At 38.2% G+C, this 16,076-nt stretch overlaps 1 protein-coding gene across 3 annotated transcripts in view; it reads left to right on the top strand.

The window, feature by feature from the left end:
• The window catches only part of ARFIP1 (ADP ribosylation factor interacting protein 1), a 204,194-nt gene that overhangs the window by 149,804 nt on the left and 38,314 nt on the right, over window positions 1-16,076 (top strand). For all 3 annotated transcript variants that reach the window (XM_049852761.1, XM_049852760.1, XM_049852762.1), the window contains one exon: window positions 4,095-4,269. In XM_049852761.1, the coding sequence (XP_049708718.1) occupies window positions 4,095-4,269 (175 nt within the window). The remainder of the gene's footprint in view (window positions 1-4,094; window positions 4,270-16,076) is intronic.

Genomic DNA, 16,076 nt, shown 5'->3' with positions numbered 1-16,076 from the left:
CTCTTAAGGGAAGTTTTATTTTAATACTACTTGCAAACATTGAATGTAAAAATTAAGGAAAGTAAGGTCAGCGTTATAAATTTTATTATATTAAAATTGATCAGTATTGTGTAGAGATGTGCTCAGAGGCTGTTGAAGGATGTCATGCTATTTTTGTCTTTATAGTAAATCACTATATATTACTATTATAGTTCCACCTTTTTTATTTCTTATTGTTTTAGCATATTTGCTTCTGGCTTGCCCCTCTTTGAATTTAATCATAATAATAAGTACTCTAAAGATATTAGTTATTACCAGGCATCCTAAGTGATTTATATATGTGAGGTTTTTGTGGCGATTAAACTATTATTCTCATGTACAGATGAAAAACTGAAGCACAAAGAGAATAAATAACTAGCTTGTAGCCTTAGAGCCAGTGAAGGGCAGAGTAAGCATTCAGTTTGGCTAAGAATCCATAGATTTAACTGATTTTTCCTCACCAAGCCGTTCTTGCCTCCTAAATCTTTTTGTCTCCTTCTTAGCTCTACTCCCATTGTCCTGATTCATAGACTCATTTCTTGCCCACGATCTCCTTGGTTTTTATTTCAGTTTCTACCCCAGTTCATCCTTTGTTCCTTACACTACCATTAGTCACCTTTCTAACCTGAACAAATAGAATCATGTCACTTTCTAAATCAAAGTTCTTTAATTGCCTCCCATCACCTATCCTACTCGATTAAATCTGATCTCTTTAGCATATTCTGTAAGGCCCTGCTTAATCTAGGCCCTGTTTAGCTTAATTCCTTCCATTCTCATGTTCCAACTTAAGGCTCCAGCAGCACTGAATTGCTTCTCAAATGTGTCATGGTATCTTAACAAATCTGTGCCTTACTCCATACTATTCTATCTGGAATGTTCTACCAACTTCTCTGCCCCGTCCACATAGTAAATTTCTGCCATCCTTCAAAATATAATTCTAATATTTTTATTTTATTCTCAGATGCCTTTTCAGATACCTAATTAGGCACTTCTCCCTCTTAAAAGCTTTGTAGTACTGATATTAATTAGAGTCTCTTTGCTTCTTCTTAGCTGAGTACTGAATAGTTGAGGCTGCTGGATAAGTCACTGTTTAATAAGCAAAGTAGTACTATACTCACACTGGTGCTGTGATAGAGGCCCATGTGAGGTGCTGTGGGAGCACAGAGTAGTGGTGGTGGTGGGGAACTATTTCAGTTAGTGGTGGGAGATTAGGCAGAGATGTCTCAGAGAACAAAAGACGATAAGTGCTCTGTAATATATGCTGTTGTCACATTTAAATACTAATGTTACAGAAATCTGTTTAGAGCTGTGCTGTCCAGTAAGTAGCCACTAGCCCTTTGACATGTGGCTAGCCTGAATTGATGTGTGCTGCAGGTGTAAAATGCACATTGGATTTCAAAAACTTGATACAAAAACAGAATGTAAAATAGCTCAGTAACAATTTTTTTGTAATCATTTTTACTGTGCTTTAACTGATTTTTTTTTAACTGAAACTTTACAAATCAAGTCAGTCTCTTACACAAAAACCCATATACACCTTGCTACACACTCCTGATTACTCTCCCCCTAATGAGACAGCCTGCTCTCTCCCTCCACTCTCTGTTTTCATGTCCTTTTCACCAGCTTCTAACCACCTCCATCCTCTCATCTCCCCTCCAGGCAGGAGATCCCAACCTTGTCTCAAGTGTCCACCCTGATCCAAGAAGCTCACTCCTCACCAGCATCCCTCTCCATCCCATTGTCCAGTCCAATCCATGTCTGAAGAGTTAGCTTCGGGAATGGTTCCTGTCCTGGGCCAACAGAAGGTCTGGGGGCCGTGACCACCAGGGTCCTTCCAGTCTCAGTCAGACCATTAAGTCTGGTCTTTTTATGAGAATTTGGGGTCTGCATCCCACTGTTCTTCTGCTCCCTCAGGGGTTCTCTGTGGTGTTCCCTGTCAGGGCAGTCATCGGTTGTAGCCAGGCACCATCTAGTTCTTCCAGTCTCAGGATGATGTAGTTGCTGGTTCATGTGGCCCTTTCTGTCTCTTGGGCTCGTAATCACCTTGTGTCCTTGGTGTTCTTCATTCTCCTTTGATCCAGGTGGGTTGAGACCAATTGATGCATCTTAGATGGCTGCTTGCTAGCGTTTAAGACCCCAGACACCACTCTTCAAAGTGGAATGCAGAATGTTTTCTTAATAGATTTTATTATGCCAGTTGACTTAGATGTTCCCTGAAACCATGGTCCCCAGACCCCTGCTCATGCTCCACTGGCCTTTGAAGCATTCAGTTTATTCAGGAAACTTCTTTGCTTTTGGTTTGGTCCAATTGTACTGACCTCCCCTGTATTGTGTGCTGTCTTTCCCTTCACCTAAAGTAGTTTCTTATCTACTATCTAATTAGTGAATACCCCTCTCCCACTCCCCCTCCCTCCCCCCTCTCGTAACCACAAAAGAATGTTTTCCTCTCAGTTTAAACTATTTCTCAGGTTCTTATAATAGTGGTCTTATACAATATTTGTCCTTTTGCAACTGACTAATTTCACTCAGCATAATGCCTTCCAGGTTCCTCCATGTTAGGAAATGTTTCACAGATTCCTAACTGTTCTTTATCGATGCTTAGTAAGTATTCCATTGTGTGAATATACCATAATTTATTTATCCATTCATCCATTGATGGGCACCTTGGTTGCTTCCATCTTTTTGCTATTCTAAACAGTGCTGCAGTAAACATGGGTGTGCATATATCTGTTCATGTAAAGGCTCTTATTTCTCTAGGATATATTCCAAGGAGTGGGATTGCTGGATCATATGGTAGTTCTATTTGTAACTTTTTAAGGAAGCGCCAAATCGATTTCCAAAGTGGTTGTACCATTTGACATTCCCACCAGCAGTGTAGAAGTGTTCTGATCTCTCCACAGCCTCTTCAACGTTTATTATTTTGTGTTTTTTGGATTAATGCCAGCCTTGTTGGAGTGCGATGAAATCTCATTGTAGTTTTGATCTGCATTTCTCTAATGGCTAATGATCGTGAACATTTCCTCATATATCTGTTAGCTACCTGAATGTCTTCTTTTGTGAAGTGTCTATTCATACCTTTTGCCCATTTTTTAATTGGGTTATTTGTCTTTTTGCAGTTGAGTTTTTTTGCAGTATCAGGTAGATTTTAGAGATCAGGCACTGATCAGAAATGTCATAGCTAAAAACTTTTTCCCAGCCTGTAGGTAGTCTTTTTACTCTTTTGGTGAAGTCTTTGGATGAGCATAAGTCTTTGATTTTTAGAAACTCCCAGTTATCTAGTTTTTCTTTCTATGTTCTTTACAATGTTTTCTATACTGTTTATGCCATGTATTAGGGCTCCTAACGTTGTCCCTATTTTTTCTTCCATGATCTTTATCGTTTTAGATTTTATATTTAGGTCTTTGATCCATTTTGAGTTAGTTTTTGTGCATGGAGTGAGGTATGGGTCTTCTCATTAACAATTTATTTTTGCATTGGTTACATGTTGCAACGATACTGTTTTGGATATATTGGATAAAATGACATATTAAAAGAAACAGGTGAAATCAATTTCTTACTATTTTAATGTAGCTTTAGTGCAAAATATTTTTTAGTAGAAAATATTAAATTACGTATGTGGCTCACATCATATCTGTCATGTAGTGCTTTAAGGACCACTGACCCCCAGTGTAACTTCTTTTTACCAGGTACTTTAGTATGCCATCCTAAAGAGTGCTTTGCCTCACCAAAATTAGCCAGTCTGCATGGGGAATAGATCTCAACTCTTGGTCTTGTTAGATTTAGGTCTCGAGATCTGTTTTTTCAAACTGGTTTTTAAATTTTGGAATTTTTACTTGTCAGTTAATACTGTTCTTTGGATAGTTAAGAGATTAAGATGAAGCTTTTCTCCCCTTGCTTATATTAATAGTTCTTTTATATTTTAAAAAAACGCATGATTTCAAAAGCATAAGATATATAATATATATGAGAATTTTTATGTTATTGTGTAGTAAGAGACTATTCCATCTTTCCAGCCATCTCCTAAACATAATTCACTCTGTTTTTGTAGTACGTGTCACTTGTTGTCTTCTTTCCAGGATTGAGTATGATGCCTATCGCACTGATTTAGAAGAACTGAATCTTGGACCGCGTGATGCAAACACTCTGCCAAAGATTGAGCAGTCACAGCAACTGTTCCAAGCACACAAGGAAAAATATGATAAAATGCGCAGTGATGTTTCTGTCAAATTGAAATTTCTAGAAGAAAATAAGGTAAATTTATTCTTTATCTTCCGAGATCTCTCTGTGGACTTTAAAATAAAGTACCATGACAAAAGAGAGATGAATAGGAAGTTCTCGGTTCTATTATCTCTCTCTTTCATGACAATTGCAAAAAGGAACTCCATTTACAATTGGTGTTTGTTTTTAAAAGAACACACAGTATTTTTACCTTTCTTTCGTTAAAGCCATCATCAACTCCACTGTCCTAGCCTTTCCACATTTAACAGTTGGCAAAAAATACTTGATATTCAACCACTGAACTTAAGATAGGTGTTGGTAGCGAGTGTTTAAAAGTTAAATAATGATAAACTCTGCTCTGAATATTCGAAACCTGTTTATTAGCAGTAGGTCCCTGAATGGTCCAGAGTTTGCTCTTGCTACTAGCTGAAATGTTCACAGTTTGAATCTACTTAGCAGCACTGTGGAATAAAGTCCTGGCGACTACTTCTGTAAAATTACAGCCACTGAAAACCCTATAGATCACAGTTGTACTCGGAAACACATGGGGTGGCCATAAGTCAGAATCGACTCAGTGGCAATGGGTTTTGCTTTTGGTTTTTATTAGTGGTGGGTGTAGATTTCAGGAAGAAAACGGAACTCTTCCCGGTAACTGATAAATGAGGAATGAATGACGAGAAGGTCCAGCTTAGGGCTGTATTTAGTGTGTCCTAGAATAGAAGATTGATGCCTTTGAATTGTGATGTTGGCAAGGAGTATTGAATATATACCATGGACTGCTGGAAGAATGAGCACATCTCTCTTGGCAGAAGTGCAGCCAAAATGCTCCTTAGAAACAAAAATGGCAAGACTTCATCTCATGTACTTTGGACATATTATCGGGAGGGACCAGTCCCTGAAGAAGGATATCAGGCTTGGTAAAATAGAGGATCGGTGAAAAAGAGGAAGACCCTCAATGAGATGGATTGACACAGTGGCGTAACAGTGGGCTCAAACATAGCAACAACTGTGACGATAGCACAGGGCCAGGCAGTGTTTCGTATTGTTGTACATAGGGTCGCTGTGAGTCGGAACCAACTCGACAGCACCTAACAACAACAGGAAGAATAAGCCAGGGAATCAGTCGTCCACATTGTTTTCATGCAAGGAGAACACACCCTAGGACTAAAAACAGTGAGAGCTGAGAGGACCCACTGTAGACGTCACCTGGAGATGGATTCATGACGAACAGGCTCATGAGTTTTGGTTTAAGTGAAGGACAGTTTTCCATGTTTAATATTTCTTCAATTACATGCTTATTCAATTTCAAATGGAGAATTGTAGTTCTGAAAATGGCAGAGCCAGTAGTGAGCATGGTGCTGTCGACCAGTCCTGAGGAGATGGGGTCTTACCATTGCACGTTAGCAGTGCCTCCTCTTCTGCTCCTCACATCCTCTGAAGTCATGACATGCCTTCAACCCTAGTTTCTTCTCCAGCTACCCCTCTTAAAATTATTTTCCAGTCATCCCAGAAAACAGTATTATCTACATTCTCCTTCATAACATTCAGAGGGCTTTATTGAATTCCCAATAAATTGTTTGTGGGTATCTTTTTGTTTTCCTGAGTATTTTCTTAGAAACTCTTCTGGATGCCCTAAAAACCTACAGAATACATTTCCTTGGGACCTAGCAAGTCTAGCGCTGTTACTTCCTTTAGCTACTATGAGTCAAAAATTACTCACCAAAAAACATAACAATGACAGTAAAGGAGATCTCAGTAGAGTTATCAGACAGATTTTGCCCAGCCTCATTTAGACAACAGCCTGGTGCAGCCTTTTAGCATTCGTTTGCTCAGCACATAAGATTATGTTCATTTTCAACTATGAGATGACTGATCATGAGAAAAATATAAATTTCTCTTCAATATTTTGATGCTTAGGAGTATATCAATATTTATGTACCAAACCCATTGCCATGGAATCAATTCTGATTAATAGCAACCCTGTAGGACAGGTAGCGTTTCCAAGGAGCGGCTGGTGGATTCAAACTGCCAACCTTTAGGCTAGCAGCCAAACCCGTAACCACTGTGCTGCCAGGGCTTTTGTGCAGGCATCATATATTTTAAGTATAAAAATGTTTTTGGTGTTCTGCTCTGTAAAGAATCAGTACTTTACAATATAGTGCTAAATGAGGTATATCAGCATTTTATAGACTCTATTCAAAGCTAATTTGAAGGGATAGAAAGGAATCCACCTAATCTGGAAGTTAAAGACCTCTAAAAAAAAAAAAAAAAAGACCTCTAGAGATAGAGAAAATGACTTTGGGAAATCTGTAAAGTATCAGTCGTTTTCTCTGGATGGTGAGATTATAGGTAATTTTTGTGTTCTATGTATTTTTTTATATTATAGAAATGTTCTATGAAAGGTAGTATTACCTTTATAAAAGGGGGGAAAGTTAATTGGAAAGAATCAGTACCCCTAAACCAGCTATATGGTTCTTTCCATAATAAGTAAAAATTAGCAAGTTACCACAAGGAGAAAATGTCTTCATGACTGCTGCTTGTCTTACTGAAACGATTTTGAAACTTGGGAATGGATCTCCAGATTTAGACATAAATCAGGTAGTCACTTCTTAATTTTCAGGTGCCATGCATTTTACCTCTCACTTAATCCTCATAACCTTCATTTTTCATTCTTTCAGTAAACATTTATTTAATACTTTTTGTGCTGGGGATATATCAGTGAACAAAAGAGGCAAAAATCGCTGTTATTTTGAAGCTTACCTTCTTCTTATGAGTCAGATACTCTCATTACCTTCATTTTATAGTTGGGTGAACCAGTTTTGCATCCTATTCTGGGTTCACGTGCCCTTCAGTTCTCCTCTTTGGTAACTCTGTCTCCCTGACTTGAGTACTAGAAAGATGTGCTTCACATGTCAGGAAGGGGTACAGGACATACCTGGGCTCTTGTTTTTTCTGTATCCAGTTCTCCTAGATCCTAGGGACAACAAGATCAATATTTGTGCCGTGGAAAATGTGCTGAACAAATGACATGGGGCCTGTCTAAGTCTAGTGTCGATATTGCCTACAACAGCTGTGGTGTATCTGGAAGGCAGTTGTGATGCTAATGCTGAGGCATAAGAGAGAGGAACAGAGGTGGCAAAAAAAAAAAAAAAAAAAAACCTTTTGCCGTCATCGAGTCAATTCCTACTGAAAGCAGTTGTGTCCTTTTTCCTCTGCCCTTCCTTTGCCCACTTGTTTTATTGTCTCCTCCTCTGCTCCAGACTTGAGCAGTTTAGTCAGATGACTGATCTCAGTGCACAAAACCCTGGGTTAGGAATATGAGCCACCACCACGCATCTGTCAGTTTGTCATACTGCAGTGCTTGTGTGTTGCTGTGATACTGGAAGCGATGCCACAAGTATTTCAGATACCAGCAGGATCACCCATGGTGGGCAGGATGCAGTGGAGCTTCCAGACTAAGACAGACTAGGAAGAAAGGCTTGGCAGTCTACTTCCAAAAATTAGCCAATGAAAACTCTATGGATCACAACAGAAAATTGTCTGACATAGTGCTGGAAGATGAGCCCCCTCAGCTGGAAGGCAGCAGTGGACTCGAGCATGCCAGTCATCATGAGGATGGCGCGGGATCGGGCGGTGTTTCTTCTTGTTGTACATGGGGTCATCATGAGTCAGCTGACTCGACAGCACCTAACAAGAAAGAATTTGAAAACCTGGATTCCACACCCACCTCTCCCACCTACTAGCTTTATGACAAGGTGCATAATCTCTCCAGGCTTTTATATTCTCCTCTGAAAAACAGGTAAATTATACTTTCTGGTGAGCAAGTGAAAAAAAAATGGAATGTCCTCTGTAAAGCGTAAGATGCTGTTTGCAGATATTGTGGGATTTCTACTATATGCCAGCTACTTTGCTAGGGGAGGGGATGGAGGAGAAGGAAGGTAGGTTCATGATCTCAGGGAGTTACAAAAGTATAAGATGGTGTTGTTTTCTAGAAGTTATTGTCTTCGCACCTTCCCCTGGTGGCTTTTTACCTTTCCTGTGTCCTAAATGCTTTCTGTCTTTTTGGCTGGTATGGACGGGAACAAGATTGGGATGTGACAGGAGACATGAACTATGTTGGTGTGAAATGTTGAATCACATACTTTGGCATTGTATGAGCAGTCGTTTCTCCGTGTAAGTGAGGATAATGAGTTATCTGAATGCATTTAGCTGTGTACCTGATCAGCATTCCTACTTAAAATAACCAAGTTAGTTGCCAGAGGAAGATGATATACTGCTGAAGACAAATACATGGATCATTTGACAGTGAAATACGGTTTGTTTTGCCATAATATTTCAGGCTTGGAATTTACAGCAGTTTCTTAGTCCTTTGTCATTTCTTGAGATACCTTTTTGTGCTCCTTCTAGTGATTCTTCACCTAACATTGTACCATTTATTTCTATAGATAATTGAAGAAACACAGCACGTTGCTTTAGTGTCTGTAGTATTCTCTGTTCGTAGCAATGAACAAATAGCTATTACCTAGACATACATTAAGCCCCTGCTCTTTTAAATACATTAGTGGTAGTAACTAAAGCATTCCAGTAAACCCCCTGACAACAACTTAAAAACGATAACTGGGAGCTGCTGGTATTGGAGGTGATAGTGTTATTATTACAGTCTAGTTGGGGAGAAAGTACATGTCCAGTGAAATATTAAAAAATAGTCCGAAGAAGTATGTACAGAGTTCCAAGAGTTCAGATGCAGAAGTAATCACTATGGGCTGGGCTGTTGAGGGAAATCTTCAAGATCCATGGAGGAAAGAGGACTTCATCTCAGCCTTGAGAGATCAGAAGGATGGGCCTAGAATAATTGAGGGGAGACCCTTCTTGGCAAGGGGAATGGCCTGCATGTCAGAATACAGGAATATATGTGTCTTATAGACAAGTAGACTGGCATAGTGGAACATAAGGTTTATGTGCTTTAAAGGAAAAGAGAATCAGAAAGGTAACCTGAAAGCAGATTGAACCAAGTGTTAGCCACATGAAGACCTCAAAGAATGCACATGAACAGGGAAGGAAGAGAGGGACACCTTCATGGCTAGCCAGATCGTCTCTTGCATTTTAAGTGTCAGTCGCATGACTCTCACACCAACTTTACCTTATAAGCACTGAGGAATTTTTAAAGTTGGGAGTGACAGAAAAACACTTGTGTTTTGGAGAGATTCTTCAGACAACATAGTTTAAAGGAAGAAAGAAAGTAGAAGCGTACAAACCAGTGAGGAATCTTTTATAGCCAAACGGAATGTATTTAAGACCTAGAACTAGGGTCCTGGCAGTAGCAGTAGAAGGGAAAGGGCACAGTGATTTCAAGGCTGTATGACGGGAACTGGGAAGTCAAAATAGGAAGCTGGCTTGGCTTGAAGGGATGAGAATTTGCTCTGTGTGACCCAGTATTTAGTTTGAGATGATGACAAGACATTCAAGTGGAAATAAATGGTAGGAAGCTGACGACGTGGGTTTGGAGTTTGAAAATGGCCAGGGCTTCAGAGATAAAGAATTGAAAGTCATTGCTTTGAAAGTATCTTTGTCATTTTCATATCTTCTCTTTGTTTGACCTTTTTTACTATTAAATAAAAATAGAAAATTGCCTTTTTTCTCAAGGATTTTGTTTTTATATGGCCTAGAGATACTCTTTGTTTTTCCTTTCCACAATTGTCATCAAGCCAAGTTTCAATCTGAAGTCAGTATAATCAGCTGTGTTTAAAAGACAATCTATTAAAAAAAATTTTGGTGTTACTTTTTTTCCCTGAGTTCTTCAAAACTATAAAGAGGTATTGTTGATTTGTTATTTTAAGCTGTAACTATAATTTCGATGAAGACTTAGATCTATTGCAGAACTTTCCTTTGTTTTTTGTTCTTGTTGTTGAGCAACTTTTACCCATTCCTCTTATATTAACAGCTTTAAAAAAGGGAGGAAAAAACAAGGCTTTAGGCCTACAAGTATTTATCATCCTTGTTTGCTTTCTTGGCATTTTGAAATGCCTCAAAGCTGGAAGTGTTTTTGGTTTTGTCTACAAACTACAACTGAATTTGAGCCTTAGCATCTCTCTTACATACGGTTGTTAGGTAATCTACTCAGTACTTGATTTAAACAGAATATAGTACTTTTCCTAAATCTTGTATATTGAATTTGTTAAATACATAAATTATCTGAAACATCAGTGAGTGTGTGGTTTTGTGATTTTATGATGACCTGCGGGCTACCGCAGTATGTGGAGCTGTTTTTGCAACTTTTTGTTGTTGTTATTGTTGCCTTTTCTTTTTGAGTGTCTTCCCACAGCAACAGTTCTCTTCTAAACTGAGGCCAGATAGCCAAACAATTAGAAGAGTACATACAATAAAAGCAAATAGTCCTTGAGTAAGGACGGGACTAAGAGCCTGTCCTGTGACTATAGTCATACATTTTAGAATTTTAGTGACCAAACGTTATGAGAGTGTTTGTTTCTGTATTAGTACCTTTAAAAAAAAAATTTTTTTTTTGTGGGAGATGGGACAGTAGATCCTTAGCCATATTTAGAAATACTTGAGGTGTTTAAATATAGTTAGTCTAGCCTTCCTTCCCTCTGGCAAAACAAAGGGGGTAAATGTAGAAGATACAAACGTACCTGTGTAAGTACATGAATTAATGATGAGTGATGAATGAAAATATCTTTTTCACTTCCTCTTAATAGAAAAACTTGCATTCTTCTGCTACTTAATATATACTTTCCATTCCTCTATCTCCTTAATATAGGTGTGTTTACCTTTAGCCTTAAAAAATAAATAAATAAACTCTTCTAATATTTCTTTCTTTCATCAATGTTTCTCTTTTAAATAATGCAACTTGGGCTACTTTGTGGCTTAAATCAAATTGTTTACCTTTTACTGTTCCATTCAAGGTTCAAAACAAAACATAGGGTGTTTTAGTGATGAGGAAGAAAACAGACATTTCTGGTGCTTTGTAGACTTTGTGAAAATGGGCACCATGTCCTCTTTTATAGCCCTGGCTGTGTGCGTGTCTTACATACGCTAGCGGTGGTGCTGGGTGTGCAGTCATTCAGCAAATCCATGTCTGCGTGTCTCCCCAGGATCTGAAGTGCACTGCAGGGAAGTGAAGGAGATGGAAATGATAAAGGGCAGGAGAATGAGTCAAGTGGGAGGGGACAGAGGGGTGAATACTCATTACCTCATTCTTTGCTTTTGTGAGGGCAAAGCACACACACTCAGAAAAAACTCTATTGTCTCTAGTGTTGACTGTTTGCCTGGGAGAGGAAGCGAAAAAGAGAAAATAGGCAGGTCAGAGTAAACAACTCATGTTAATTTTGTAAAATAACTTTTTATATGGCTTAGAAGTGCAAAGAACATCGAAACAATAAGATTAGTATTTCCATAAAAATGGCTATAATCTACCTTACCAAGCCAAACGCATTGTCACTGAGTCGATTCCAACTCATAGCAACCCTGTAGGACAGAGTAGGGCCACCCCGTGGCGTTTCCAAGGCTATAAATGTTGACACAAGCAGACTGCCACATCTTTCTCCCACAGAACAGCTGGTGGGTTTGAACCACAGACCTTTGGTTAGCAGCCCAGCACTGTAACTACTGTGCCACCAGGGCTTCTTAAAATCTACCTTACCAAAAAAACCAAACCAAACCCACTGCCATTGAGTCAGTTCTGACTCATAGCGAGCGACCCTATAGGACAGAGTAGAACTGCCGCATAGGGTTTTCAAGGAGTGCCTGGGGGATTTGACTGCAGACCTTTTGGTTAGAGCTATAGCTCTTAACCACTACGCCACCAGGGTTTCCATAATCTACCTTAAAAAAAATCGTAAATCTTTTTTCAGGGCTGCTAATGTGTTTTTTTGTTTGTTTGTTTGTTTAATGTGTTAGGGGAAAAAAAATGACAGTATTGAAAGATTCAACAAAGCTGTTGAGGGTATAAATAAAAATCAACTTACTCTTTTATTATAATTATATTAATTTTATTGTATTTTAAGAAGGATAAACTATGGTCTTTAATGTCAGTTAATTAGCTATAACCATTAAATGCATTTTTTTTTCTTTATTTTATATTTTTGTTCCTTAAAGAATGACAAGAGGGGCAGAAAAGTTTATCCCGATTTGGGATCTATCTTGGACACACATTTGATTAATGTAGTTACTGAATTTAAAAATTGTTTTTCTTAAAAGTCGTATCATTCTGAATTTAGGGTGATGAACTGTTTGTTGTTTTCACTCACAGTTTTGTATACATAATAACGATAGCAACATTCCTTAATATTAGGATTTTTTTTCTAGTGCATTATTTTTCTAACACATTACTCCAATACATTGTTTAATACATTATTTCTTTTCTAATACATCCCAAACTTATTTCATATGTATTTTGATAGTAAACTAAAGTGGTGGGGCAGATATTAGCATAGAGGGGAATACAAAGAATAAAAAAAGCTAGAATGAGGTAAACATACACATATAGTATGAGACAAATAGTTGTGATAATTCAGTAGTTTTCTGCTTATACATACTGTATTAGGAAGTACTCAAAGCCTAGTGCTTTCATGTAAGAATATATTATCAAGGTTTGGAAAAGCCTTTAAGGACAAAGATGTTATTTGTTTACTGAAGTTGCTTTTTGAGAAGAAAAAGTATAAACTGAATTTAAAAGTTGCCAGAGTTTAAGGAGGATATTTGTCATTACCTAATATGTGCATGCAGATTCATTCTTAAACCTCTCCTTCTCATTGTCAAAAGAAAAGAACCCCAACATCTTGCTGTTTAAACTCTTAAAATATTCATGCCAATTACTTGATGTGATGTTTATTTCTGTAACTGGAGATAAAAATAATATTACCTCTTCACATTGCCGATCAGTCAAGTGAAATTAATTTATATAGGTAAAAGAACCCTAATGAACCGACTTGCCAGGAAGTTGATTCTGGCTCATGGCAACCCCATGTGTGTCAGAGTAGAACTGTGCTCCCTAGGGTTTTCAGTGGCTGAGTTTTTGGAAAGTAGATCTCCAGGCCTTTCTTCCAAGACGACTGCATGGACTCCAATAGCCATCCTTTTGGTTAGCAGCCAAGTGTATAACGTTTTGGGCTACCCAGAGACTCTTACATAAATACAAACTGTGGTAAATGTTGTAAAGGGAAACTAGAGAATGTCATAAATAGACAAAGAGGATCTGGCCTGCTGTGAGGGATCGTGGAAGACTTCCCTAGGAAATGACATTGAGGCCGAGATCCAGAGTGGAGGAAGGGGATGTTAAATAGAAGAAACAGCATATGCAAAGGCTACTTAAAGGTCAGTGTGGCCAGAATATAACGGGGACAAGAGAAAGTAGCTCTGGATGAAGCTGGAGAGGTAGATAGGGGCTAGGTCATACAGGGCTTTTAAGAGAAGGACTAAATTTTAGTGAGATTGGTCAAAAGCATGAAATTGACTTGCCTTTGCAGTTCTGAAGAAGAAATAATTCAGTAGGAAGTTGAATATATGAGCCTGGGCTAGCGATATTAATTGTGAGTCTTCAGCCAATTCGTGTAAGGTAACTGAATCCATTAGAATGGATGAGATTGCCTAAGGAGAGATGATATAGTGAAAAGAAAAGGTCTAGGTCTGAATTTTGAGAAACAAGTAGAAGAGGATGAACTGGCCAAGAAAAGAGGGAGTGGTCAGTATTGTCACATGCTATGGAGCTATCAAGTAAGGTAAAGTCTGAAGTGGAATTTGGCAACATGGGTGTCATTGGTGAGAGGTCCATGAGAGCTTTTTAAGGGAAATGATGAAATAAGAAACCAGATTTGGCTGGGGTGGGTGGTACAGTAGAAATAGAATGTGAACAGCTGTTTTTTGGGAAGGTTGGTTGTGTCAGGAGGAGAGACTGGGCAAAAACTGAAGGGGGAAAACCTTCTCCAGGTATGGCCAAGCAGAGGCCCCCTTTATGAACACTAACTTTCGGAAAGGAATGTTCAAAATTTATCCTGAAAACTGTAGTGAACAAAATTGCCTTGAGAAATACAGAGGACATTTGTTTTAACTATGGAACGAATATATGCTACTTATTATTATAAATATGCAGCTCAGTCTTGATAATTTGAATTATGGAACTGCAAAAGGCTGATTATAAAGTTTGTGCTTTTACCAATTAGTCCATTTCTAAGGCCTAAAGCAGAGGTTCCATATTCTTGAATTTTAAAGACTAGTTATGTTTCCCCCTCCCAACCCCTTGTCCCCTCCGCCAGCACACACACACACGTATATTTAAGCACACTCACACATATTGACACTCACATATGCATGCACATGTGTACACATGCACGCACAACAGAGTGGGAAGGACATGATCTCACAGTGAGGGGCAGTCCTTTGAATTGAGATTTTATTATGGGCTTAGCCAACACTCAGGTATTTGAGAATTACTGGTCTAGGGTAATAGTGTCTATAGTATTGCTTTGTGAGAAATAATGAACATTTTAATTATGGTTCTTTATTATTATTATTTTAGTCTTTGTCTAATAGCTTATCACAAGTAGTAAATGTTTCCAATTTATATTGAAAAAATTGGAAAATACGTATAAGCCTGGGGAAAAAATTTAAACTAGATAATAAACTCTAGGAGGGCAAGACCTATTCTTTTCAGACTCCTAGGTTTTGCTTTAGAGTCAGATGAGAACTTAAAAATCATCTAATCTGACATTCTTTTAGATGAAGAAAAAAAAAAAAAGCCCACAAGTGAAGTGCCTTGTTTCACCCCAAATATTTGATTCTGGCTTAGAATCAAGGACAGACATAGAATCCAGGTCTCCATATTTCTGTATAGGATATGCCATATTCTACATTAACCATAACTGTCCTGAAGATTAATTTTTCCTCTGTGGAAGAGACTGTCGTTTTCTACGATTCAGGACTAGTCTAATCTTATGTATTTCTTTTTGTGTTTGTTTGTTTTTAAAATGGTCTGCCTTGTATTTTTCCAAAGCGGGCCTTTATTTCCCAAACAGGTCCAAACATAGTCAGAACCCATAATTTCCCTCTTAGCTTAAAATCAAATGGTTGACTTTGTGTTGGAGAGAATAGAAAAACAGTTCACTTGCTAGGACATGAGTTCCCTATATCATTCTTAAATGCAGATTAAATAGTGTGCTGTGTTACCTATTATGTAAGAAAATGTTTTTACATATGGTACTTTGTTTTCCACTGCTAGTGGTTTGGCATCCAGGTCCCTTTAAAAAAATTTTTCTAAGCCCACATGGAGGAGGAAAAATTTGCCTGTGGTTTGCATTGCCTCCCTTTTTCTTTAGAAATGAGACAGAAATTAACTGTCTTCATATATTCCATGCAACCAAAAAGAATTGCTAGCTGTGGGTTGATTTTGAAATTAGAATCATCCAAACCTTCCCTATCTAGAATCAAGCACTTTAATTTACATTGTCAGTGGGTGAGTAGGGATGAGGGCATATTAGGGAGTGCCAGGGAGAGAGCACACCTAGCTAACCAATTCATGGAGTTTCTTTTTTTAGTTGTGTTATGCTTTCCAGAAGTATTTTCTACTCAAAATTTGAAAGTCTTCCAGGAGGGATAGCTTAATAATCATGATTTGCTGTTTTGTGGATTTGACTTGTTTCTTTTCTGCAGTTATAAGGTCTGTTTTCTGAACTTTCTAGTTAGAAACTACCAATTTATATGGAGAGTAGGGATGACAGTTTGTCAGTATGTCGTATTGTAGTGGCCTGCGTGTTGCTGTGAAGCTGGAAGCTATGCCACCAGTATTTTGAATACCATCAGGATCACCCATGGTAGACAGTTTTCAGCAG

The sequence above is a fragment of the Elephas maximus genome, chromosome 13 (assembly GCF_024166365.1).
Source record: "Elephas maximus indicus isolate mEleMax1 chromosome 13, mEleMax1 primary haplotype, whole genome shotgun sequence".
Lineage (NCBI taxonomy): Eukaryota > Metazoa > Chordata > Mammalia > Proboscidea > Elephantidae > Elephas > Elephas maximus.
This window is presented reverse-complemented; position numbering and strand designations above follow the sequence as displayed.